Source organism: Elgaria multicarinata, chromosome 3, assembly GCF_023053635.1.
Source record: "Elgaria multicarinata webbii isolate HBS135686 ecotype San Diego chromosome 3, rElgMul1.1.pri, whole genome shotgun sequence".
Lineage (NCBI taxonomy): Eukaryota > Metazoa > Chordata > Lepidosauria > Squamata > Anguidae > Elgaria > Elgaria multicarinata.
Window position 1 is genome coordinate 144,559,785 of NC_086173.1, and position 27,852 is coordinate 144,587,636.

The 27,852-nt window shown below is 44.3% G+C and overlaps 1 protein-coding gene across 1 annotated transcript; it reads left to right on the forward strand.

Moving 5' to 3' along the window:
• LOC134395468 (kyphoscoliosis peptidase-like) lies at positions 1-27,213 on the forward strand. The gene is made up of 10 exons (XM_063121631.1): positions 1-67; positions 2,187-2,228; positions 4,575-4,646; positions 5,898-5,954; positions 12,839-12,921; positions 16,188-16,296; positions 18,037-18,154; positions 21,172-21,360; positions 22,507-22,697; positions 26,309-27,213. Exons 1-10 carry the CDS (start codon positions 1-3, stop codon positions 27,211-27,213), a joined length of 1,833 nt encoding a protein of 610 aa, XP_062977701.1.
• The last annotated feature ends 639 nt before the right edge of the window (positions 27,214-27,852 follow it).

A 27,852-nucleotide genomic window follows, 5' to 3' on the forward strand; every position in this document is an offset into this window, starting at 1 on the left:
ATGCCTCTTTGGAGGCGCTGCTTGCATAAAGGCCGGTTCCTGGTTCTCAAGCTGCTGAGGTCAGCAGGTATTTGACCTAACCTGTTGTGGTCATTAATGGAACACAACAGCCCACAAATCGACAACCCACATTCAACGTTTTATTGTGTGAACCCAGCATTTGTATGTGCTATAAAGTTTGAGACATAGTTTGGGTTCACACATCACACTAACCCATGGTATTTGGCAAGCTATGCTGGATAGGAGATTATGCAAACAGCCTACTGTGCTCCCGTCAAGATGATCAGGCAAACAAGCTACACGGAGCAGTTTATTCCACACACCCCTCACCCCTCCTCCTCCTGTAGTCCTCCCATCCAGCCAGGCAGGTATCCCAGCTTCCTTTGCAGCAGGAATAGAGATCGCTTCAGAGGAGCAGAGCTGTAGGCCAGCATTTTTGGCTGCTCTTGCTGAACATGATCTCCGTAACCTATGTTGTGTGACATACAACACGCTAACCCACTGTAGGTAAAATAACCCTTACTGTGGACTGTGGGTTCTCAGGGTGGCTATCTGGGGAAATAACCCTTGTGCATATAAATGGGGGACACACCACAGCCAACACACCAACCAATCATTCATGGGTTGTTGCAGTTAGCATGTTGTGTGAACCCTGTCATAAGGTTTTATGTTGCCATCTGGTGGTTAAAAGGAGGGAAAATAATATTTCAAACAATCAGATTTGTCTGTATGATAACATTAGTGATTGTATAGACACAACTTGCAAGTGGATAAATACACAGATATCTGGTCTGCTTTTCTTGAAACCTTTGTATAACTCTCTCCCTTTTTTTTTTAATGAACGCTGGAAATCGACGATAATCCTATATACGTCATGTATGGTTTTCCCCATTTTCACAATGTATTTTCTGTTCTATTTTGTTAATATTCACAATAAAAACAAAGAAAAGGTAATTAAAATTGATAAGCAAACCAAATGTCGACCAGGGACCACAAGCAGAACAGGAGTGCAACAACACCCTCCTAAACCATGTTCCCCAGCCACTGGTGTATATAGGCTTACTGCCTCTGATACTGGCAATTTAAAGTAAAGGGAATTTAAATTGATAAGCAAACATGTTGTTTGCAAGAAACACCTTCCCCCCCTCCCCCCCCCCCAAAAAAAATACTGAAAAAAGAAGTGGGTTTTTTTGCAGTGCAAAAAAGATTTGCAAAAGGAAGTGGTGAGTAGTTTTGGCTCACCCCTATGCAAAATGTTCACTAAGCATCTCCATGGATAAAATTAAAGCACTGGATTAATTTTACTTATATCACCTGCGTTATGGGGTTGAACTAGTATGCACAAGGCCTTCTTTATATCAAACCCAGATGTTTAACCACCGTACCACCCTTGCGTTCCCCCTTACAAAGGTAAGTATTGAATAAGTTTCAAAGGGCAGTATTCAATGCTGCCCATCCATGAGTGGGGCCCACCACCGCTTCCGTTCTACATGCCCTGTTCCAAAAATGAGTGTTACACTCAATTCGGGTTATCCCCAGAAGCACTCAATCTCCATTGCGCAAGCGCTGGTCACTGCTTACAGAATGGAATTGGTGGCACTGGCCACTCACGGGTGGTGACTGCTAGATTCTGCCCAGAGCCACACATTGAAGCAGGATATTGGCATTGGCAGAAAGCTTTTTCTCTTTTCAAAGCATCAAGGCTGGGACGCGTTATTGTTTTCTGCTACTTTTGTATCTTTCTACAATGGAGGTGACTTGATTTATTTCTGAATTCTGTTTGCTTTATTTGTTTGTTTGTCTGCTCCAGAACATGTCACTGTAGAAATACATCCTAGACAAAAGACACCACAGATAAAAAAGAAGTTCTCCTTTGGAAAAGGTAGGTTCTACATATGTGTGTGCGCGCGCTTGCGTGTGTGTGTATATGTGTGTGCTTGTTATCTAAATGCACGCACATGATATGTAGCACCTTTGCAGGATCAATGGAGTCATCAAACAATTATAGCAAGTAGTGAATTTGTATCTGCATTGGGTGTGCTTCAGGAGGCTGTATTTGCACCTGCATAATTGTGGATGTTGGTTGTGAGCAGGGCACACATGATACCGTTCCATTTTGTGTTTATGAGCCTAAAGATTTGGATGGATTGGTAATTCTTAATTGTTGCTTTCTGTGGTTCTTCCAGGAATCCACGTGCTTCCAAAACAGACAGGACAGGATAACCAAGGTAAGGACTCCATATCGATATAGATTTGGGCAAGAGTAGGGTGATCATATGGAAAGGAGGACAGGGCTCCTGTATCTTTAATAGATGTATTGAAAAGGGAATTTCAGCAGGTGTCATTTGTATCCATGCAGCACCTGGTGAAATTCCCTCTTCACAACAGTTAAAGCTGCAGCAGCCCTGCCCTCTTTTGTATCTGGTCACTCTAGTATAGCTCCTGCAGCTTTAACTGTTGTGATGAAGAGGGGATTTCACCAGGTGCTGCATGCATACAAATGACACCTGCTGAAATTCCATTTCCTATGCAACTGTTAAAGATACAGGAGCCCTGTCCTCCTTTCCATAGGGTCACCTTAGGCAAGGGTAAGCTGTTGCAGTTTTGTATCAGAGGTGCATTCAGAACATCTTTCCAAGTCTGAGGACACTTGAGAAGACAGATTTGAGTGCAGTCACTGAGACTCAAACTGTGCCCGATGCTTAGTCAATTGCAAGAATGAGGTCCTAATGATTATTTTTGTCCTCTTGTCGGTAATACGCTCTCGTTTTAATGTGATTTTCGACTAGCGGCTTTTATGCAATTGGCTTTTGAAAGAAGGCGCAGGACACGAGGCCTGATACTTGCAGGCTGCCGTGAGCACTGTGTTAAGGTAGGGCTTTAAAATTAAATAATGAATCCTACCTGACTACTGAGAAACTACCAGTTTGGGACTGGACTTGACCACTGTTGCATGCAGGGAGAGCAGTCTGCAGCAGGCTTCTCCAACGTGGTACCCATCAGTTGTGTTGGACTACAATTCCCGTCATGCCCAGCCAGCACCGCCAATCGTAATAGGATTTTCTCTTGGATTCTATAAACTTATTCTCTGCTTTCTTTTGGTCTTGCCCGAACAATGGCGATTCCGCAGGCTTTCAAGGTGACGGGGGGCAAGGATCAACATTGCCGGGGGGACGAGATCTCTATGGTAAATAAATGTCTGTTCTGCTTTGCTGTAGTTATGTATGGCTGTTGGCTGAATCCTGTACATCTTAGTAGAGTGCGTTTCTCACCAAACTTGATGAGATGTTCTTGGAATAAGACTGTTATGGTAACTATAAACTGTACGGTACCTTTGTTATGCTACCAGTATAGATCTCAGAATGAGCCTCCTGTTTAAGTCCCAGTGAAGCAGTGGAGGCTGATGGCTCTGATGTCAGTGGGGCAATTAATTTGCTCTGGGTTTCAGTCAGAACCCTAAAGGCGTTCTGACTGAAACCTGGAGTGGATTCACTGCCATACAACTTTAGTGATTGTATAGACACAACTTGCAAGTGGATAAATACACAGATATCTGGTCTGCTTTTCTTGAAACCTTTGTATAACTCTCTCCCTTTTTTTTTTAATGAACGCTGGAAATCGACGATAATCCTATATACGTCATGTATGGTTTTCCCCATTTTCACAATGTATTTTCTGTTCTATTTTGTTAATATTCACAATAAAAACAAAGAAAAGGTAATTAAAATTGATAAGCAAACCAAATGTCGACCAGGGACCACAAGCAGAACAGGAGTGCAACAACACCCTCCTAAACCATGTTCCCCAGCCACTGGTGTATATAGGCTTACTGCCTCTGATACTGGCAATTTAAAGTAAAGGGAATTTAAATTGATAAGCAAACATGTTGTTTGCAAGAAACACCTTCCCCCCCTCCCCCCCCAAAAAAAATACTGAAAAAAGAAGTGGGTTTTTTTGCAGTGCAAAAAAGATTTGCAAAAGGAAGTGGTGAGTAGTTTTGGCTCACCCCTATGCAAAATGTTCACTAAGCATCTCCATGGATAAAATTAAAGCACTGGATTAATTTTACTTATATCACCTGCGTTATGGGGTTGAACTAGTATGCACAAGGCCTTCTTTATATCAAACCCAGATGTTTAACCACCGTACCACCCTTGCGTTCCCCCTTACAAAGGTAAGTATTGAATAAGTTTCAAAGGGCAGTATTCAATGCTGCCCATCCATGAGTGGGGCCCACCACCGCTTCCGTTCTACATGCCCTGTTCCAAAAATGAGTGTTACACTCAATTCGGGTTATCCCCAGAAGCACTCAATCTCCATTGCGCAAGCGCTGGTCACTGCTTACAGAATGGAATTGGTGGCACTGGCCACTCACGGGTGGTGACTGCTAGATTCTGCCCAGAGCCACACATTGAAGCAGGATATTGGCATTGGCAGAAAGCTTTTTCTCTTTTCAAAGCATCAAGGCTGGGACGCGTTATTGTTTTCTGCTACTTTTGTATCTTTCTACAATGGAGGTGACTTGATTTATTTCTGAATTCTGTTTGCTTTATTTGTTTGTTTGTCTGCTCCAGAACATGTCACTGTAGAAATACATCCTAGACAAAAGACACCACAGATAAAAAAGAAGTTCTCCTTTGGAAAAGGTAGGTTCTACATATGTGTGTGCGCGCGCTTGCGTGTGTGTGTATATGTGTGTGCTTGTTATCTAAATGCACGCACATGATATGTAGCACCTTTGCAGGATCAATGGAGTCATCAAACAATTATAGCAAGTAGTGAATTTGTATCTGCATTGGGTGTGCTTCAGGAGGCTGTATTTGCACCTGCATAATTGTGGATGTTGGTTGTGAGCAGGGCACACATGATACCGTTCCATTTTGTGTTTATGAGCCTAAAGATTTGGATGGATTGGTAATTCTTAATTGTTGCTTTCTGTGGTTCTTCCAGGAATCCACGTGCTTCCAAAACAGACAGGACAGGATAACCAAGGTAAGGACTCCATATCGATATAGATTTGGGCAAGAGTAGGGTGATCATATGGAAAGGAGGACAGGGCTCCTGTATCTTTAATAGATGTATTGAAAAGGGAATTTCAGCAGGTGTCATTTGTATCCATGCAGCACCTGGTGAAATTCCCTCTTCTTCACAACAGTTAAAGCTGCAGCAGCCCTGCCCTCTTTTGTATCTGGTCACTCTAGTATAGCTCCTGCAGCTTTAACTGTTGTGATGAAGAGGGGATTTCACCAGGTGCTGCATGCATACAAATGACACCTGCTGAAATTCCATTTCCTATGCAACTGTTAAAGATACAGGAGCCCTGTCCTCCTTTCCATAGGGTCACCTTAGGCAAGGGTAAGCTGTTGCAGTTTTGTATCAGAGGTGCATTCAGAACATCTTTCCAAGTCTGAGGACACTTGAGAAGACAGATTTGAGTGCAGTCACTGAGACTCAAACTGTGCCCGATGCTTAGTCAATTGCAAGAATGAGGTCCTAATGATTATTTTTGTCCTCTTGTCGGTAATACGCTCTCGTTTTAATGTGATTTTCGACTAGCGGCTTTTATGCAATTGGCTTTTGAAAGAAGGCGCAGGACACGAGGCCTGATACTTGCAGGCTGCCGTGAGCACTGTGTTAAGGTAGGGCTTTAAAATTAAATAATGAATCCTACCTGACTACTGAGAAACTACCAGTTTGGGACTGGACTTGACCACTGTTGCATGCAGGGAGAGCAGTCTGCAGCAGGCTTCTCCAACGTGGTACCCATCAGTTGTGTTGGACTACAATTCCCGTCATGCCCAGCCAGCACCGCCAATCGTAATAGGATTTTCTCTTGGATTCTATAAACTTATTCTCTGCTTTCTTTTGGTCTTGCCCGAACAATGGCGATTCCGCAGGCTTTCAAGGTGACGGGGGGCAAGGATCAACATTGCCGGGGGGACGAGATCTCTATGGTAAATAAATATCTCTTCTGCTTTGCTGTAGTTATGTATGGCTGTTGGCTGAATCCTGTGCATTTTAGTAGAGTGCGTTTCTCACCAAACTTGATGAGATGTTCTTGGAATAAGACTGTTATGGTAACTATAAACTGTACGGTACCTCTGTTATGCTACCCGTATAGATCTCAGAATGAGCCTCCTGTTTAAGTCCCAGTGAAGCAGTGGAGGCTGATGGCTCTGATGTCAGTGGGGCAATTAATTTGCTCTGGGTTTCAGTCAGAACCCTAAAGGAGTTCTGACTGAAACCTGGAGCGGATTCACTGCCACACTAACATCGGAGCCACCAGCCTCCACTGCAGTGAAGGGCATGGGTATCGTGCCCTCTGGCAGAAAGAGGGGGACGTGGGGATGTTTTGACGGAAGGCTTTGCTGCCGGGGGTTGAGATGCCAGGCTGCTGCTATGCTAAAGCCCGTGTGAAGAGTGCTTCCCTAAGGAGACAAGGATCCTTCCAATGGGAGGTGCCAGCTCTCGTCTCCTCCCATCACGGGATTGTCTACTTTGGTTCAAGGAATGGAATGATGGGAAATTACTAGATCAGATCTAAGGTCCCTCCTGTCAGGCATTGTTTCTCTTCCTCTGGCCATCAACCCTTTTGCCATCACCGCAAGACTGGTGGCTGCATCAGTGCAGTATCCCCAATCTGCCTTTCTTGGCCCTCATCTTCACAACCTCGATAATGCTGCGCACGGCAGCGTGAGGCACGGCACCGTCACATTGATGCTCCTTCCAACCATGTAGATCAGAAGGAGCGCAGTTGTGGGCTTTCCGTGCTGCTGTGCCTGCTCACCCGAGCACTCACGTAGCAGGTCTGGGGCGCCTGGGAGCATCTGAGCCCCAGGATAGAGCTTCATCCAACGAGCGTTTTATTGCATGCTCATTACTGGGCACTCCTGGAGTTCGCTCAGGTCCCTCACATGATGCCGTCTGCCTACTGCGCCCCTTCCGCCCCTTCTGGCCTTCCTTTCGCAACAACAACAAAAACCTGGTCAAGTCCGATGTATTTTTAAACACGGAATCGCTGCTCTCTCCTGCTTTGTGTGGGAGAAGCAGCGCCATTAGAGCAGCGAACTCAATGGGCCTCGTTCTCGTTGTGTAGTTCCTCTTTTGAAAGAGGAAGTAACTGAGGAATGAAAACGCGAGCGGAGAAGCGACGGTAGGGAGCATGTTTCCCCCTGGTGTGATGGAGCTTTTAGAGTGCGTGTTTTTAAAAGAAATCGGACTGAGGTGTGTGTGTTTGTGTGTTTTTAAAGCTGTAAATGGATCACATTTATGTTGGGTTATTGTGCCAGAACTTTTCTCTCTCTGGAACTCTGTTTGTGCTCAGAAACAAACACACATCACACAGGTCTTACACAGCAGAGCTGGTTTATTTCCTTCAGGCTTCTGTGCAGTTCAATTCAGATCAGTTCAGATCAGCACACTGAGGCATACACAGAGAGCAGTGATCATAGAGCAGTGATCAGTTCCATTTTACACAAGTGAGAAACTATATACAGATCTACACAATTCTTATCTACATTACATACAGCTGTGATGAGGCTAACTTAGAATCTTGGCAAGGTTCCCAGAACAGCCTCTATCTCAAGGTAATTGCCCACAGATAGACTTTCTCTGTTTAACCCTGAGATAGCCATACACACACAATTTTAATGACTAAGCAAGTATTTCTTTTCATATACTTAACAGTCCTCCTCTTGCGCATGTTGTTTAAATTGTGTTACAATCTGAGACCCAGCTTTAAAAGCATCTCTTTGTGTTTTACCATTGATACTGGTTTTGTGAATAAATCAGCCAACATCATTTCAGATGGACAATATTCAAGCTTAATCCAGCCCTTCTGAATTATATCTTTCACATGAGAATAACGAACATCCACATGTTTAGTTCTTGGTTTACACTTTTCAGATGTAGCCATACTAATACATGCCTGATTATCCTCAAATATGGTTACTGGTGTCTCAATTTCCAACCTTAGATCAGCAAATAATTGTTTATACCACTCAATCTCATTACAAGCCAGAGATAAGCTGATATATTCTGCTTCTGCACTAGAGGTTGCTACACAATTTTGTTTTCTTGTATACCAATCAATCAAGGATTGATTGTAAAAGAATGCTGCTCCACTGGTAGACTTTCTATCAATTGCGTTAGCCCAGTCAGCATCTGCATAAACACAGAAATTTCCATCTTTGTGTGTAGATATTTCCAATTTGTGATTGATTGTACCTTTTAGATATCTCAATACACGTTTTACAGCTGTCCAATCAGTTACAGAAGGTTTTGTCATTTTTCTGCTTAAAAGATTTACAGCAAATGTAATATCTGGTCTACTTAGGTTTGCTAGATAAAGTAAACTTCCAATCACACTCTGATATTTCTGTATGTCTTCCATTTCAGTACTGTCTGTCTGATTTTGAAAATCAGTGACCATAGGAGTGGCAACAATTTTACAATTCTCCATGCTGTGTTCTTCCAGCAATTTTTTAATTTTGCCACTTTGTTCAATCAGAAATGACCCTGTGTTAGAATCTTTTGAAATTTGCATTCCCAAATAACTTTTCACTGAACCAAGGTCTTTTAACTCAAAATGTCTTTGCAGCTGGTTTACAAATGTGTTTTTCTGTTCTTCTTCATTAAAAACCAGTAACAAATCATCTACATAAATCAGCAAATACACTACATTTGAACCATCCTGTTTTGTGTACAAACAATGATCAGCTTTGCTTTGTTTAAAACCCATTTTGATCAATACATTGTCCAGTTTCTTATTCCAACACCTTGCTGCTTGCCTCAAACCATATATGGATTTTTTCAATTTACAAACTAACCCTGGATTTTTAACAAAACCTTTTGGTTGAGTCATGTAAATTTCTTCTGTTAAATCTCCATATAAGAAAGCTGTTTTGATGTCAAAATGAAATACATTCAATTGTTTTTTCTGCTGCAATTTTTAACAAAAGTTTTACACTTGAGTATTTTGTTGTAGGTGCATAAACTTCTTCAAAATCTATTAGATATTTTTGAGCAAATCCTCTTGCTACCAATCTTGCTCTGTAACGTTCCACCTGTCCTTTCTCATTTTGTTTTACTTTGAATACCCATTTACAGGTAATGGCTTTACGACCTTCAGGTAAAGGTACTAGCTCCCACGTTTCATTTTTTTCCATTGCTCTGATTTCCTCTGACATTGCTTCATGCCAGCCCTGAGCTTCTGTAGGTTCCATTTCCTGAATTTCCTCAAATGAAGTAGGTTCATAGGCTATTAGTAAAGCTCTATGAGAAACCTGTTTACTTTGGTATTCATCTGAATAACGAATTGGAGCTTTGCGTTCCCTTTCTGGTCGTTTTGGCATAGTTACAGGCATAGTTTCCTCCTCTACAGTTTCTTCCCCCTCCCTCTCTTGCTGAGATTGTTCAGGAATTTCTTCTGTTTCTACAGCTTTCTGTTCTACAGGCAAACTTACATACTGTTTTGTTTCCTGCATTTGTTCATGAAAAACTACATCTCTGCTCACAATTACACTTTTGTGATATGGAGACCACAAACGATAGCCTTTTGTTTGTGTATCATATCCCAACAGTTTACATTCCAAACCTCTTTGAGCTAGCTTTCCTGGTCTGTTTTCTTTCTGAACATGAGCAAAACATTTACTTCCAAAAACCCTTATATGTGACACTCTAGGTTTTCTTTTGTAAAACATTTCATATGGAGTTTTTTCATGTACAGAGTGGTAAAGCCTGTTTAACAAATAATTTGAGGTGGACAAAGCTTCTGCCCAGAACAGGTTAGACAATCCTGACTCTTTCAATAGAGCTCTTAACATGTTCTGCAAGGTTCTGTTTTTCCTTTCTGCAACTCCATTTTGAAATGGTGAATATGGAGCAGTAAGGTCATGTTGTATACCTTCATCACTGAGGAATTTTTTTAATTGGTTGCTAAGAAATTCACCTCCCCGGTCCGTTCTTAGATTAGCTATAGGTTCTTTAAATCTATTTTTACTCCACTTAACAAAGGCTTTAAACTTTCCAAAAGTTTCACTCTTCTGTTTTAACACATACACAAATCCAAATCTACTGTAATCATCAACAATAGACAAGAAAAATCTGTTTCCTCCTTGACTTGTCTCAAAAGGACCTGCAAGATCTGCATGAATTAATTCAAAAATTCTTTTTGTTGTTCTCTCACTATGTTTTGGAATGTTTGACTTATGACACTTGGTTTCACTGCATACATTACATTCTACATAGTTAGAACATGGTTTGATTTTCACCCCTTCACACAATTCTGGAATCTTAGAAATTGTTTTATAGTTAGCATGACCAAACCTTTTATGAGTTAAATGGATACACTCTTGGTGTGGTTTGCAATTGGCTATTGTTTTTGTTGTGACTTTGCTGGCTACAACTTCATTTTCTGTACAAGTATTAATTACATACAAAGAATCTTTCATTATTCCCTGCACACACACCTTGTTTCCCTGTTTTATAGTACAATTTTCTTCGGTAAAACAAATCTCATACCCCAGTTCTGTTAACTGAAACACACTTAGAAGGTTTGTTTCCAATTCTGGTACATATAAAACACTTTGTAGTTCAACTCCCAGACAATCAAAATATACATTACCCACACCACAAATCTGGATTTTTGTTCCATTTGCAAGGGTAACACACTTTTGCTCTGAAGTAGAAGTTTCCAAGGTTACAAATGAAAGTTTGTCTTTTGCCATACTTATTGAAGCCCCAGAGTCCAAAAACCAAGGATTCATTGTCTCTTTGACTCTTGCTAGAAGACACTTCTTTGTTGATTCAGCTTCATTCATGTTGTTTTCTTCTCTCCACTTTGCTGTCGACTGCTTTTTCTTCTTGTTGTTGCAATCCCGCCTTAAGTGTCCTGTGGAACCACAGTTAAAGCATTTCCTTGCCTTTAATGCAGCCACCACATCAGAAGATTTATGGCTTTGTTGAAATTCAGCCACAGGATGTTTAAAACTCTGTTGTTTTGAAGCTTGTCTTCTTTCATAGGTTTCCAGTAGTTTTCCAGCTACATACTCGAGGGTTAAATTTTTCTCCTCTTGACTTTCCATCATGGTGACAACCGCGTCGTACGATGAATCAAGACTTGACAAAATCACATAGACTTGGTGTATAGTTGTAAACTCCATCCCTCGTGCCCTGAGTTGATTGAAGATTTCTCTCATGCTTTTCAAATGGTTTGACATAGACTCCCCTGGTTTCAGCTTCATTCCATACAGCTTCCGGGTTAGAATTACTTTACTGCCCGCTGTTTCTCTTTGATATACAGCTTGTAGCGCATTCCAGCACTCTTTTGATGTATTCAAAAACTGAATGAAGGAAATTTGAGAGTCTTCCACAGCTAACGCAATAACTGCCATTGCTTTTGCATCGTCCTTAAACCATTTAGCATTCTGTGGATCTGCTCTATCTGGTGGATCCTCTGTGACTACATACCACAGTTCAGCCTGAATCAGATACATTTGCATTTTGTAAGACCATAATGCATAGTTAGAGTCATTCAGCTTTTCTAACAATTGATGCAAACCAGACATATTAGCTCCTGCCATTCCCTCTGCTTTAGGAATTGGTATCTCACCGTCCTCCTGCTCAGAGTCCTCCTCAGAGTCAGCCGACTGAGATTTTTCCTCACTTTGCAGCACTGGCTTTAGCTTGATGTCTTCCTTCATCAACAGTTTTCTGTTTTAGCAGACTCCTGGTTCTGATACTGCACCGTTCCCATCAAGTTCTGGTTCTTCTGCCTGGATTAGGCTGGCGTAGGCTGGTCTAGGCTAGACTGGGCCCATAACCTTTGTTGGGTTATTGTGCCAGAACTTTTCTCTCTCTGGAACTCTGTTTGTGCTCAGAAACAAACACACATCACACAGGTCTTACACAGCAGAGCTGGTTTATTTCCTTCAGGCTTCTGTGCAGTTCAATTCAGATCAGTTCAGATCAGCACACTGAGGCATACACAGAGAGCAGTGATCATAGAGCAGTGATCAGTTCCATTTTACACAAGTGAGAAACTATATACAGATCTACACAATTCTTATCTACATTACATACAGCTGTGATGAGGCTAACTTAGAATCTTGGCAAGGTTCCCAGAACAGCCTCTATCTCAAGGTAATTGCCCACAGATAGACTTTCTCTGTTTAACCCTGAGATAGCCATACACACACAATTTTAATGACTAAGCAAGTATTTCTTTTCATATACTTAACAATTTACAGCTAAATGGGGGAGGGGAGCAAGTGGGGAGGAATGGGGTGCTCCCTCCCTGGCAGAATTTCCATCACCCCCATTTTTATTTATTTTTCCTTTTCTTTATAAGGCTCCGCAGAGGTGCGGAGCCTCGGTCCAAGCTGAAAAAGTCGGGGTAAGTACCCGACTTTTTTAGAGCGGAGCTCTGGGGCTTTGCCCCTGGATTGCTTTGGAGTGGCAACTGCGTCATGTAGATCATCTGCTGCCACTCTGAAGGTACTGCAGGGAAAAGCGCCCATGTAGACGAGCCCTTGGTTTTACTTGGGGAACCACTGAACAACTCCCTGTTTTCATGATCTTTTTGTTTTCCTGCAGTCCTTGGCCAGATCTACACCAAGCAGGATATGACACTTCGAAAACAGTTTGAAACCTGTACATGCAGTGTGTCCTGGGCCCGAACAGTTGTCACTACGGTTACAAACCATTTTAAAGTGGTAGTGTAGATCCTGCCCTTGACTCCCGCATTTTTTATCACATTATGCGATGGGCCATTTCCCTTTTCTCCTCTGACACTAGATTTCCTCTGTTTATAGAGTGATTTTTCCATGCTTGTTTCTAGCTTATCCATGGGATAAATCCAGTCTGAAATCACTGCCAATAGATTTGAAACAGTTTAAGGAACTGGATGCCTATGCATCAAAGGTAAGTTGTTATTTATTGTGGGTTATTCCCAGGTGTAGATAGTCTGTGGCACTTTAGACCCAAACCACATGTGACGTGGGATACCCATGACTGGTTTTCCAGCTCTTTCTTTCTTTCTTTCTTTCTCTCTCCCTCTCTCCCTCCCCCCTCCTGGGAAGCCAGTTCTTTTCAACTTGTTCATAAATGATCTGGAATTAGGAGTGAGCAGTGAATTGGCCAAGTTTGCCGATGACACCAAATTATTTAAGGTTGTGAAAACACAAAGGGATTGTGAGGAGCTCCAAAGGGATCTCTCCAAGCTGAGAGAGTGGGCATCCAAATGGCAGATGCGATTCAGTTGTAAGCAAGTGTAAGGTGATGCACGTTGGGGCAAAAAAACAAACCCCCAACCTCAAGTATAACCTAATGGGATCTGAGCTGGCGGTGACCAAACAAGAAAGAGATCTTGGGACTGTGGTGGACAGCTCGGTGAAAATGTCCACCCAGTGTGCAGCCGCTGTAAAGAAGGCAAACTCCATGTTAGGCATGATAAGAAAAGGAATTGAGAATAAAATGGCCAGTATCATACTGCCCTTATACAAATCTATGGTGCAACCACACTAAAAGCCTCATCACATCTAGGTAGAAATGCACGGCTCTCGTCACTTCTCTGTCGTCGCTCCGACGTCGCTTCCTGAAAACAGGAAGTAACAAGGTCCATTCAGTCTGGCAGGAGAAAGCAGCAACCAGACTTTTTCTGGTTATTCTTGTGGCGCAAGGAAAGCCAGAAGGGGCGGAAGGCATGCGAGAGGCAGATGACGTCATGTGAGCAATCCATGAGTGCCCAGGCAGTAACGAGCGTGCAGTAGAACGCTTGTCGGATGGAGCTTTCAGAATACTGTGTACAGTCCAGGTCACCACACCTAAAAAAAGATATTGTAGAGCTGGAAAAAGTGCAGAAAAGGGCAACTAAAACAATCAATGAGGGAAGGTTACAACAGCTGGGATTGGATAGCTTGGAAAATAGGAGGCTAAGAGGAAACCTGATAGAGGTGTACAAAATTATGCATGGTGTGGAGAATGAGGACAAGGAGACATTTTTCTCCCTCTCTCAAAATACTAGAACCCGGGGTCATCCCATGAAGCTGATTGGTGGGAGACTCAGGATAAATAAAAGGAAGTCCTTCTTCACACAGCGCATAGTTAAATTATGGAACTCACTACCACAAGATGTAGTGATGGCCACCAATTTGGATGGCTTTAAAAGGGGGTTAGATAATTTCTTGGAGGTGAAGGCTATCAATGGCTAATAGACTTGTGGTTATGTGCTACCTCCAGTATCTGAGGCAGTAAGCCTGTGTGCACCAGAACATGGATGGAAAGGTGTTGTTGCACCATGTCCTGCTTGTGGGTTCCTAGTCAACAGCTGATCCAGCACGGCACTTAATCATAGAATCATAGAATAGCAGAGTTGGAAGGGGCCTACAAGGCCATCGAGTCCAACCCCCTGCTCAATGCAGGAATCCACCCTAAAGCATCTCTGACAGATGGTTGTCCAGCTGCCTCTTGAAGGCCTCTAGTGTAGGAGAGCCCACAACCTCCCTAGGTCACTGATTCCATAGTCGTACTGCTCTAACAGTCAGTTAGAGTTATGTTCTTCTCCTTCTTTGTCTTCTTTTTACTTTAAAGTAGGCATGGTTGACTCAGATTAGATCAGTTGCACTGGGCGAGGTGTTCTTTAAACCTTTGCCTCCCATGGCATTTTCTGAATCTAAGTTGCACCTTCACACTCATGGTGATATTAACCTTGCGGTGAAAAATAAATAAAGGTACCTCTGGGGTGACCATATGGAAAGGAGGACAGGGCTCCTGTATCTTTAACAGCTGCATAGAAAAGGGAATTTCAGCAGGCGTCATTTGTATATATGGTGAACCTGATGAAATTCCATCTTCATCACAACAGTTAAAGCTGCAGGAGCTATACTAGAGTGACCAGATTTAAAAGAGGGCAGGGCACCTGCAGCTTTAACTGTTGTGATGAAGAGGGAATTTCACCAGGTTCTCCATATATACAAATGACACCTGCTGAAATTCCTTTTTCAATACAACTGTTAAAGATATAGGAGCCCTGTCCTCCTTTCCATATGGTCACCCTAGGTACCTCTACCGTGCTTTGTTGTTGTTGTTGCTGTGGAGCTAATAGCAACTTTGGAGAGCAGATGATTTAGTTGGTGAACGATTGCTTCAGAACTATTGTTTATATTTAAGCACAAATTTATGCAAATAGAATAAACAAATACATTTGATTGACTAAAACTTATACAGTTTCAGTGCAATCCTAGACGTATCTACTCAGAAGTAAGTCCCACTAAGTTTAAATGGGGCTTGCTCCCAGGTATTATTATTATTATTTATTATTATTTATTTATATAGCACCATCAGTGTACATGGTGCTGTACAGAGTAAAACAGTAAATAGCAAGACCCTGCCGCATAGGCTTACAATCTAATAAAATCATAGTAAAGCAATAAGGAGGGGAAGAGAATGCAAACAGGTACAGGGTAGGGTAAGCAGGCACAGGGTAGGGTAAAACTAACAGTAGAAAGTAACAGTAGAATTCTGCACAACATCAAGTTTTAAAAGCTTTAGGAAAAAGAAAAGTTTTTAGTTGAGCTTTAAAAGCTGCGGTTAGTACATATTATGTACTAATATGTGGAAAGTACATATCCATCAGGGATGCTTTAGGGTGGATTCCTGCATTGAGCAGGGGGTTGGACTCGATGGCCTTATAGGCCCCTTCCAACTCTACTATTCTATGATTCTATGAAAGCTATATGGACTACATAAACAGTTTTGGTTTGGTTTGAATGGGGCTTATTACTCCTAGGAAAGTGCAGATAGGATTATTGATTCAATCAATAAAAAGAGCAATCGTAGGTATGCTTACTCAGAGGTAAGTGCCCCTGGGGCTTAACTTCTTATAAGTATGTTTAGGATTGGTGCCTAACTTTCCTTTAATTAGGGTGACCATATGGAAAAGAGGACAGGGCTCCTGTATCTTTTAAGCGTTGCATAGAAAAGGGAATTTCAGCAGGTGTCTTTTGTATGCGTGCAGCACCTGGTGAAATTCCCTCTTCATCACAACAGTTAAAGCTGTAGGAGCCCTGCCCTCTTTTGTAGCTGGTCACTCTACCTTAATCAAATGGCAGCCCTAGATAGAAGGTAGGACCTGTGCCGCTCTCTTCCGCATTCACTTCTGCTTAATCCATTTCCTTTTTATAATACAGGTGGATGTCAGGGACAGTATGAAGAATCTGGTGAATGTCTTGCTCCAAAAAGCCCGCAGCGATCTGGAGAAACTCCGAGCCATTTGGATATGGACTTGCTATCATATCGGTAAGGAGCGTCACATGGGGCCCAGTGTTGTTCATAGAAAATGACCTTGGCAAGCAGCTGGAGGAAACACTTCATGCTGAAGCGCTCTGGGCCGCTTGGGGGGGAAAGAGGGCAGGAAAGTTCCCCACCCTCCCAGCTGCTGCTGAGGTGTGGCTGAAGGTGGGACCAGGCCCGGTGCTGCCATAGAGGCAACTCAGGCGGCTGCCTAGAGCGCCAAGCAAACGAGGGCGCCGAACAGCGTACCCGGAAGCTGCTCTCCTAGAGCGGCTTCCGGGTGTGCTGTTTCAAAGCCTCCGCCCCAGCCTCCGCCCAACCCTAGCGTCCTGGCTCCTTCGAAGCCAGGACGCTGGGGTTGGAGGCGGAGGCTTCAGTACGGTGTGCCAGGAAGCCACTTCCAGGCGCGCTGCTTCAAAGCCTCTGCCCCGCCCCCCAACCCCAGCGTCCTGGCTTCAAAGCCGGGAGCGAGAGGGAGTGGGTGGTGAGTGGGCGAGCAAGGGGGGAGCTGTAGCGGTGAGTGAGCGAGCGGGGGGGGGGGCGAGCGGGCGGGGGGAGCAGTGAGCGAGCGAGTGGGTGGGCAGGCGAGTGAGGGAGCGGTGAGTGAGCGAGTGGGGGGCGGTGGCTTCAGAACGCGCCTGCCTAGGGCTCAATATAGTCTGGCGCTGGCCCTGGGTGGGACAGTATGTAGGGAAGGCGTAGGGAGCCATTACGGGGATTGGAAAAGGGCCTGTGGGGCTTGAGGAGGACAACAGGGACAGGGATATGTTTTTGTATGTGTGTGTTCCTGCTTCTCTGTGAGCACAAATGTTTCAAAATATCTCTCCACCTGGGCTACACTATTCCAACTCTTTACCTGAATTATTGACCTGCTGTGGCGACAGAACTGACTGGTGTCTCAGTGCTGGATGTGAGTTCTCTGGTCTTGCAGATATCCAGGCTTATTTGGGAATATACATCTACTGCCTTCTTCACCTTTCCATAGCAAGCCATGAGAACTCCTTTTGCACCACGTTTGCTGGATTGCAGCTGTTGTGGACCAGTGGCGAGGAAGGGGTCTGGGGTTTGCTCACTGGGGTGAGAAGGAGCTCTTCTCGGAGCCCCGTCTCTGCAATTTGGGGAGTGGGGAAACCTGTGCAGCTGTCTGTATGTTGTTGGACTACAACTCCCATAATCCTTGACTACTGGCCATGCTAGCTGGGACCGATGTGAGTTGGGATCCAACACTGCAGGAGTGCAGACGGCTCTATCAATAGGTGGCATTGATGGAGAGAGGCCGGTGGGGGCTCTTTGAGAAGCACCTTCTCCCTGTGCCCCCAAACCATGTGGCTCCTGCCACTCTTTGGCACTGAATGGATGGTAAACCCTGGAGGTGGTGGTGACACTCTCTTGATCAGGTAGCCGATTAAACTACCCATGGGAGTTATCATTTTTTATTATTTTTTTAGAAAAAATAACTATTTTCTTCACTAAATAAGGCACTTTATTGTATAGCAAATCACCTTCACAGGGTTTGTTTTAACCAAGCAGTGTGTAGAAAGGTGCTTTCCTATAAAACACCACTAGCTTGGAACAGATTGACTAAAGATCATTCTTTTCTCATCCTCTGTAATTAATTAATTAATCGGTTAATTGCTCTGGTTTACTGCTACAAGGTTGCAATCCAAGTGAGACAGTTGCAGCCCCTTGGTGCTCAGATACTCCATGTTTCGGTGTGACGTTTCACAAATGGCTTTCTTTTTCCAGCATATGATGTGGAAGGCTACCATAATTTAGCAAACTCCTCTTGTGAGCCGGCAGATGTCTTTCAATCAAGAAAAAGCGTTTGTGGTGGCTACGCGAATCTCTTTGAACAAATGTGCAGGTACAATATGCAGTGTGACAGACTGAGTAGTCCTAGAAACGTCCAAGCAAATTTCCAGATCCATCACAACGTTTGCCCTGAATTTTGGTCATTTGTTGATGCATTCGTGGGCTGTTTATAGGTTTCCTGTCAACAGCTGGTCGGCCACTGCGTGAACCGAACACTGGAAAGATGGAGCCTTGGTCTGATCCAGCAGGGCTCTTCTTGTGTTCTCATGTTTATTTATTTATTTATTTATTTATTTATTTATTTATTACATTTCTATACCGCCCAATAGCCGAAGCTCTCTGGGCGGTTCACAAAAATTCTATTTGCGGCATAGTCACGCCTGCTCTGATTTGCCTGTAATGCCTACACCAGGGGCCTGTCTTCATGGTGCTGCTCCACCGCTCCTTCCCCCTGACACCCCGTGATATCGCTGCTGCTGTGGAGTGCGCGGGTGGGAAATCCCCACATCAGGAGGGAGTGCAGAGTTTTCCAGCAGTCATCCGGATACCAGAGCTCACCCCCCAGCTTCCGGCAACCAATCACTGTACACTGATGGTGCTATATAAATAAATAAATAATGATAATGATAATCATGTATTTATTTATTTATTTATTTATTACATTTTTATACCGCCCAATAGCTGAAGCTCTCTGAGCTGCTCACCAAAAATTAAAACCGTGCAAAGCATAATAAAACAACCAATTACAAAAACGCAATTACAAAATACAATATGAAAAGCACAACTAGGATAAAACCACACAGCAGAATTTGACATAGATTAAAATACGGAATTAAAACAGCAAAGTTTAAATTTAAGCTAAATTAGGTGTTAAAATACTGAGAAAATAAAAAGGTCTTCAGCTGGCGACGGAAGGAACACAGTGTAGGTGCCAGGCGAACCACTCTGGGGAGCTCATTCCACAACCAGGGTGCCACAGCAGAGAAAGCCCTCCTGCTAGTAGCCACCTGCCTCACTTCCTTTGGCACGGGCTCATGGAGAGGGGACCCTGTGGATGATCTTAAGGTCTGGGCAGGTACATAGGGGAGGAGGCGTTCCTTCAAATAACCTGGCCCCAAGCTGTTTAGGGCTTTGAATGTTAGTACGTCCGTCGCCATCCCCCTCAGAATGACCCCCGTATCGACAACGGAGCAAGGTCATGCTGCGGAAGGGCCGTGGTGACCTTTCAGTGAAGAAAAAAGTCCCCAACTTTTTAAAAATGCAGCGGCCCATAGTGGTTGCGAATCACAGCCATCACGGCTGTCTACATCACAGACATATAGACAGCCCCCAAGCAAAGAGCAATCCACAACAGCCTTCCCCGGTCGCTGGAAATGCTGCTTAGCCCTGTTCCCCAGTGCTTCCTTTACACCCTTCTTTGATACTTCTTAGGACCTGAAAACATGTTTGTTTGTTTTTGTTTGAATGTAATCTCAGATTCTTGGACTGGCTGATTCTGTTCCTAACAACAGTGTATGTCCCTGTGTGGCAAATAACCATGCTAAGTACAAATAAATAAGGCAGGTTGATTCTACAACATTGCTTTTCTGTATTATACCAGAACCAGAAATAGAATTCTATTTTCCCATAACAATTCTGCAGTGCCCGTCTTCATGGGCAAGATCCCACTATGTGTTTGCTAAGAAGTAAGTCCCTCTCATCCAACAAAGGGCCTGCTTCTTCCTACAGTTGTTCTTGTAGTAATTTTAATTAGTTTAGTTAAATATTAATTAGTAGCTTCCTCTTTTGAGGCCTTTCTCCTTACTAATATTAATTAGTAGCTTCCTCCTTTGAGCCTGTTAATTAGTTGCTTTCTGTTCAATCACTATTGTTGCATTCTTGTATGGCCATAATTAGTTTTATTCCCTGTGGCGGGAGGTAAAGTTAATGGTTTCCTATTTGCAGCCAGAAAAACTTTTCACATTTTTTTTAATGATTGCAGTGCAACATTGTTAAGCGGCACTTACAGAAATACAATTTAAATATATTAAGGTGCAATTGTATGCATGTATACATGCATGTATAAACATGTATATACATACATGTATAATTTCTTTCTGTATAAACAGAAAAAAATCTCTAGTGCAAAAGTAGGACTTTTTCTGTCCAAGGATGCATAGGATTGCACCTTTAATGAGAAATTCTTCTGCCTGTTTATTGGAATCCTGCAGGAACTACGAGGGAATCTACACGTCGTTGTGAGGGCGCTTACATGCGCCCCCAGTGCGCCCCCACACGACTGTGTAGACCGAGAAAGAAGAGACAGAGGAAGAGGCGGAGGAGGAGGCGGCTGGGGAACCGGCCGCGTCCTTGCCGCCGCCACCGCCTCCCCGCCGGCCTCCTGCTGCCGGGCTAAGAGCCACTCAGGTCGGAGAGCCACCCCGGCGGGGAGGTGGCGGTGGCCTCCTGCTGCTGGGGTAAGAGCCACCCGGGTCAGAGAGCTTGGCTTCCGCTTCCGCCGAGCTCTCCGACCTGGGTGGCTCTTAGCCCGGCAGCAGGAGGCCGGCGGGGAGCCGGCGTCGGCGGCAAGGACGCAGCCGGTTCCCCAGCCGCCGCCTCCTCCACCTCTTCCTCCGTCTCTTCTTTCTTGGTCTACACAGTCGTTGTGGGGGCGCACTGGGGGCGCATATAAGCGCCCTCCCAACGACGTGTAGATTCCCTCTTGAGCTATTCAGGAATGCTGTGGCCACTGTAAAACATTTTTGTAAGGAAATGAAGCTTTTAACTGAAAAGAGAAGAGCCCTGAAAGACTCAGTAGCACTTTGCTAGCCTACACTGGCAGGCTGGTGCTAAGACTGTGTCTGAGATGAAAAATCACGACAATTCAATCCTGAAAAAAGGTGTGAGAATGATATAGAAAACAATATGGAAAACTCTGAAATGCAGCTGGTGGACAAGAAATGTGTTGTGTTTAGTTTTTTTGGCTTCTCTATAAAAACTGATAATGAAGGATATCTATTCCAGCCTAAAGAGTTAGTATAAAAGCAATTACAGCCCCCTGGTGCTTCTGAATAATTTTCTTCCTCTCAGCCTTGCAGGGATACAGTGCAAGTGTCTGTCAGGATTCTCCAAAGGCTATTCATACAAGCCAGGAAAGGTCTTTAAGGGGGACAGTGATCATGCCTGGAATGCTGTTTACCTAGATGGAAGGTGGCACCTTTTGGACAGTACGTGGGGAAGTGGCCACGTGGATGACTCTTGTCGCAAGTTCACTTTCAAGTAAGTTCTTAGGCATTAGCAGGACCAATCACAATATGGGACACAAAGAGGGCAGATTTTAATTCCATAGCTTGCTTGTTTCAGTTTTTATGCGGAGTTCACTTGCCAGAATTGGAGCTTTTCTACACAAGACACGTGTGTCGTGCGCTCATCATTCCCCTACTCACAGCTGTTTACAGGATTTTAGGCTACAACATGAGCCTCCAGTTTTGCTTCTATTTGCAAACAGCACTTTCTGCAAGCAGGGAAAACAGGGAATTATTATTTTTTAGAGCAGGGAAAATGGGGAATTATTTCTGATGGCGAAAAAAAGCACGATTTCCTCTTGTGTCTTTGCACTGCTCCATTACACCACAGTGCTACCTAGTGGTTATGTAGCAGAAAACAGGAAAGGAAACAATCCCCCGTGTAGTGCTGAGATCTCAGTACTGCAACAAAACCGAAAGTAGATGCAAGTGTCTGTCTATCCCGTGCTACATCGTTACAGGTTTTGTTTTCTTTGTTTGAGAGGTTGAGCTGTCTGTAGGGGACATGGATGTCCCCTACATGGTGGAATGTCACTAGCCAATTTCATTACAAAAGAGACCATGGGAGTGTAAATACTTTAACACATGTAAACACTTAATAGATTGGAAATCAGTTTGGCACAGGTTGGCCCCAGTTGGAATGAATGGGAACTGAGCTGTACCATGCTCTTGAGCAGCTGAAGGTAGCTCAGGATCTACTGACAGATCTCTGGTTGATTTGAAGTAGATCAGCAAGGTTTTCCAACTCCTAGTGGTTTAAACATAGCAAAAGCCTTCCCCCCACCCCTCCTAAACTAGGCTACTAAAATCAATATTTTTTTTCAGGGAATAGGGGTAGATTTCTACATGAAAGATTTTCTGTACAACAAAATGCTGGACTAAGTCTATATTCAGAGGGACCCTTTTCTGCAGCTCTATGAGTGTGTTTCTGAGCCATTACTTTGCACCTAAGGGTTCTGGTGAAAAACAACATAGATTCCATAAGCCTAAAATTCATCCACCCTTGCTTTAGATTATAAATATTCCACACTTATTCTCAGATAGCTGTACCTGTTTGTCCCTGGTGTTCATTTAAGAAATATTCTGCAGCGCAACAATATTTCACTTCCTCCTTTTGCAGATACGATGAGTTTTACTTCCTTACCCATCCTGCTCTGTTCATTAATGCTCACTTCCCAGAAGACGAGAAGTGGCAGCTTCTGAAACCGACGCTGACGCTGCAGCAGTATGAACGTAATGTGAAGTGTGCGTCTGCTTTTTATTCATCAGGGCTTGTTGCAACATCTGAAGAAACATCAGTCATTGAAACAGGTAAAGTCAGTAAGAAGCATTTATCCTGTTCCCTTTTTCTAACACAGTTGCACTGATAGTAACTCTCATGTTTTCAAGAGGGTCATGAGGAGAAAATGATGGCATCTAGAAACACCCCCCCCCACACACCTGCAAATTTCCAAGAATGAGATGTAAAAGCCTTGTCTGGAAGCACCTTTAGAGCAGCAAGCATTTGTCCCGTTCCCTTTTACTAACACAGTTGCATTGACAATAACTCTTACATTTTTCAAGAGAGGTAAAGATTCATTCATTCATTTATTACATTTGCTTACCACTCAATAGCCAAAGATCTCTGGATGCGTTGGCAAAGATTAAAAACCTTAAAAATACAATACTGCACATAATAATAATAATAATAATAATAATAATAATAATAATAATAATAATAATAATAATAAAGCCATTTACATGGAAACTTATAAACAGACAGCATGCATACGCACATCTATATACAATTTTAACAATCAACAATAAGAAATCCCACGAGCCGATTAAAAACCTTATCAGAGCAGAGGAAAAGAGAACCATGTTGGTGCCAGGCAGGCCTTGCTGAGGAGATGGTTCCATAAATGGGGGGCCACCACCAAGATGGTGCTCTTATTTCTTTTTCTAGTGCAAGCAAGGATCTTTCCATTCTTTTCTGCTTTATGGATTTTCTGCATTAAGGAAAAAGATGGAAAAGGTTTAAAGAAAAACACAGGCGGGATCATGAGTAGAAAATGATGATGACTGGAAACACACACACACACACACACACCTGGCCCCCGTCTTTATGGCGGCGCTTTGGCGCCACGAGATACCTTGCTCCCGCACTTGCATTCCTTCCTCGCATCTGCACGGGAAAGAAGGCAAGTGTGGATTTTCCAGCGCTGCACCTCTGGAAAACTAAAAAAAAAAAAATTAAAACGGGGCAGGGGAGGAGAGCAACAGGGCCATTCCTCCCCCCCCCCGTTTTTTAATTTTTTTATAATCTGTATCTGCGGAGCTCAGTAGATACAAATAATACAAATAAAAACAGTGCGGAGGTAAAGAATGAGGCAGCCAGAGGAGGACGTGAGAGGGACTGGGCGAACCATGTCTCCTCCCTCTGGCTGCCTGTTCCTCCCCACCCACCCCCATTTCTTTTTATTTTTATTACCGTATTTCTTCGATTGTAAGGCGCACACTAATTTCAGTACCACCAACAGAAAAAAAGCTTTGATTCTAAGAAATAATAATCGCACCCGCGATTCTAAGACACACCCCGTTTTTAGAGATGTTTATATGGGGGGGGAAGTGTGTCTTAGAATTGAAGAAATACGGTATCTGTATCTGTGGAGCTCCGCAGATATAGATAATATTTTTTGGGGGGTGGAATTGGGTAGGAACGGCCCATTCCTCTCCTCCCCCTCCCCCTCCCATTTTTGTTTTACTTTTCCAGAAGCGACCAATCGGGGGGCCATAGGCTCCGCTGCCAAAAAAGTTGGGTTAAGTGCCAGGGTTTGCCCCTGGATGGCTTCACAATGGCGGCTGTGTCAAATAATAATAATATAATATAATATAATATAATATAATATAATATAATATAACAATTTTTTTCTTACCCGCCTCTCCATTTGATCGAGGCGGGGAACAACAGTAAATATAAAATCCATAAAACTGAATTTTATATTTACTGTATGTAGATGACGTGCCACTACTGTGAAGCTACCCCAGGGCAAACCCTTCGTGTAGACATGCCCCTGTAAACATCCATGAACCCCTCCCAAACCATTTTTACACTTTTGGGGTGGGCATGGGAGATCATGTATAAACATACTTGGGTCAAGCTGAAAGCCTGCTCTTTCAAGTAGCTACAACACAAGTTCCTTTGCAACTCTTTCTTGAGGATGCTGGGGAGAAGTTAATCAACCTACAGACATCAAGCAGGAGGGGTTGGTGACCCCAGAAAGTGCTGCTTCTGACGGCTCTGCTGTTGCCTCAGGTTGTCTGGCAAGGGAGGAGCAGAGCAAGGGGCTAACGGGCAAATGCTGGTGGAGGACGCTGCAGAGGGCCGAGTGTGAAGTGACACACAGAGCAGGCAGCTGCATTCGATAGTTAAAGCCCACATGGGCAGATACTCTTGTTAGGGTCAAGGAGAGATCCCTAGACAACCTCTTTGGGTCTTCTCCCAGGGTTTCCGTGGGGAGGGAATGACTGTTACACAAATATTAAGTCTGCAATGTAGATAGATGCTCCATGCATGAGTCTAACTCAGTGGGAGTTCTGCTGCAAGTAGGCAGAGTGGGACACATTTCAGAAAACTGTAACATTACAATAAATCTAATATAAAGCCCATTGTTTTTTTCCTAGTGTAGCCATGCCCAAGTTCTTATAGGGGAGGATTACCTGCCTTCAGTCCCTCCACCTGCCTCTCCCAATCTGGGGCTCTCCAGATGTGTTGGACTGCGATTCCAACATGTGTTGGCTGGGCGAGTGGGAGTTGTAGTCCAACACATCAGCCTAGGGAAGGCTGCCCTACACCTACATCATCATGGCCACAGATGGTACCCCTCTGCTCACCCACTAGATGCCTCTGTTCCCTGTAGCGAGACTGACCGGTTCCTCTCTAGGAGAACTTGATTTATGTGCCAGGTGGAGTAGTAGTGGGAGGCAGTCAGCTTTCACAGGCCCAGGAACACTTGGAGTAAGCTCAGGGTAACTTCCTGTGACATCTTTCTCTGTAGCACTAGGTACAGACAATTATGAGCTCCATCACACCTACTTTTTAATCCGGTTTTTATCCACGGTTTCCCCCTCCATTTCCTTAATAATAATAATACATTTATTTCTTACCCGCCTCTCCATTTTGATTGAGGTGTGGAAAGTCAACCCCTTGCATGTCCAGGGACTGGTCTATCTATCCTCGTTTTAACAAAGTATATAAAACTTAGGAGAAAGGGCAAGGGGGAGAGAAAACACACAATGCTTTCCCTAGGAGCCTTATAAACCGAGTTGGAGGACCGAAAGTACGATTGACCAACTCAGCGAACTATAAGGGAGGAGGACCGAGTGTGCACTGCCTCACTCCATTTCTAAAAAAACAAGTCTTTAACTGCGAAGCTTCGCAAGGTGAACCACCTCCACCCCTGTCTCGGTGCATTTTCCACATTTCTCTAAAGGGGAAAATGTACCCCTGGCCAAGCCTACTCAGGTGAAAGAACATAGAGTTAAATGGGACCTCTCTCCCTCCCCCTTCACGGTTGAGCAGAGAACTGCCCCACCCTCTTTTGTTAGCGAGGCCACCCTTAGACACACACGCCCCCAACAAAGATAGAACGCAATGGCAGCAATATACGGGAGGGAGGAGGGGAAAAAACCGACTTTCCCCGCTCCGAAAAGTTACGAAACACGGAAAGGAAGAGGCGAAATGAGTGCCGGACAGGGACAACGTCATGTGAGTACCGGGCTGCAAAACCGCATACCAGGCATGGCAAGTGTGCGATAAATCACTGATGCGAGGGAGCTCCAGGAGGCAGCAGGGCTTCCCCTGGCCTGGCTTAACAAACTCTGCTCCTTAAATACATTCCCTTATGGGTGCTATTAACTAGACCTTTATTTTTGATTCACAGAAAATGGCAAAGCCACCGTTTTGATTGAGAGCCGTTCTCCAACACTCTTCATGGCTGACCTTAATCAAGTAAAAGACTACTGTTTAATAAAACTGCTGAGGAATGGGATGATGTTGGAAGTGTATCCTCCACAGACGGGAACTCATCGTTTGGTTATCTACGCCAGACTGGCCAAGGACACGAAGGACGAATACAATCATGTGTTAGAATACATCCTGAAGTGTAGTTCTGTGGACAAAAGCATCTGCTTGCCCAAAGCACTCATCCAGCCTGTGGGGCCCAGCTGGCTGTCTGAGGAGAAGGGGATCCTGGAGGCCTTGCCCCACGGCCCCGTTATCCACACTGACGATGGCCGCTGCACGGTCACTTTCACGCAGAGTCAATATCTGGATTTCTTCGCCACCCTGGATATCGACTCCAGCAGTGTGACGGAAGCGATGAGGAGGCGTCACATCTGGAAAACCTGCCGAGGCAGCCAGGTGGAGTTGAAGATTCACCTCCCCCATGCAGGAGAGTTTGCGCTTCACATCTGGGCAAAGAAAACGTCCGATCCGGGAAGCCATCACTGCGCCCTCAGCTACCTCCTCTCCTGTCCAAACAAGAGCGTGAAGTGGCCGGTTTTCCCCGTGTGTTATGACAACTGGCAAGAAGGCTGTGAGCTCGTTGCACCTCTTGCTGGCATACTGCCTGCCAACCGTGAGGTGCAATTTAAGCTCAAGATACCTGGTATAGCTAAGGTAACTGTTGAATGCGGAAAGACTCACGAACTGACTCTCAGTAGAGATGGCTTCTGGGAAGGGACCTGTAACACCTTGCATGGCGCAAAGGTACAAGTCAGAATATTCAAAATTGCCAATGATAATACCTACTGGAGTTTCTTGGAATACAAAGTGGAAAAGCAATAGCTCAGAAATGAGCAGTTGGTAGAACCAGCTCCTGAATCAAGACTTCCGGACTAGCTACTGAGTTCTATGGGGAATGCAATTTCAGGTGCTCTAAATAAACAAAAATAAAAGAAATGAAAAATCTCTTCCCTTCTCTCTGAGTGCTTCCAAATTGGAGCTTTTATGGTCCAATCAGCCTCTCTTTATTCATAGGATTTTACAGGGGTTCCAGGGGGGATTCTACACGTCGTACTGAGGGCGCCCCCAGTGCGACCCCAAAGCGATCGTGTAACTTGCCTGGCGAAGAGACGAGGAAGAGGCGTCCTTGCCGCCGCCGCCGCCACCCACCTCCCTCCTCGCCGGCCAGGGTCGGAGAGCTCGGCCGAAGAAGGCGGGGTGGAGAGCTCTCCACCCCGCCTTCTTCTGCCGAGCTCTCTGACCCGGCCGGCGAGGAGGGAGGTGGGTGGTGGCAGCGGCAAGGACGCCTCTTCCTCGTCTCTTCGCCAGGCAAGTTACACGATCGCTTTGGGGTCGCACTGTGGGCGCATGGAAGCGCCCTCAGTACGACGTGTAGAATCCCCCCAGATGCCACCATCTTCCATTTAAGAACGTAAGAGGAGCCCTGCTGGATTACACCAAGGGTCCATCTAGTCCAGCATT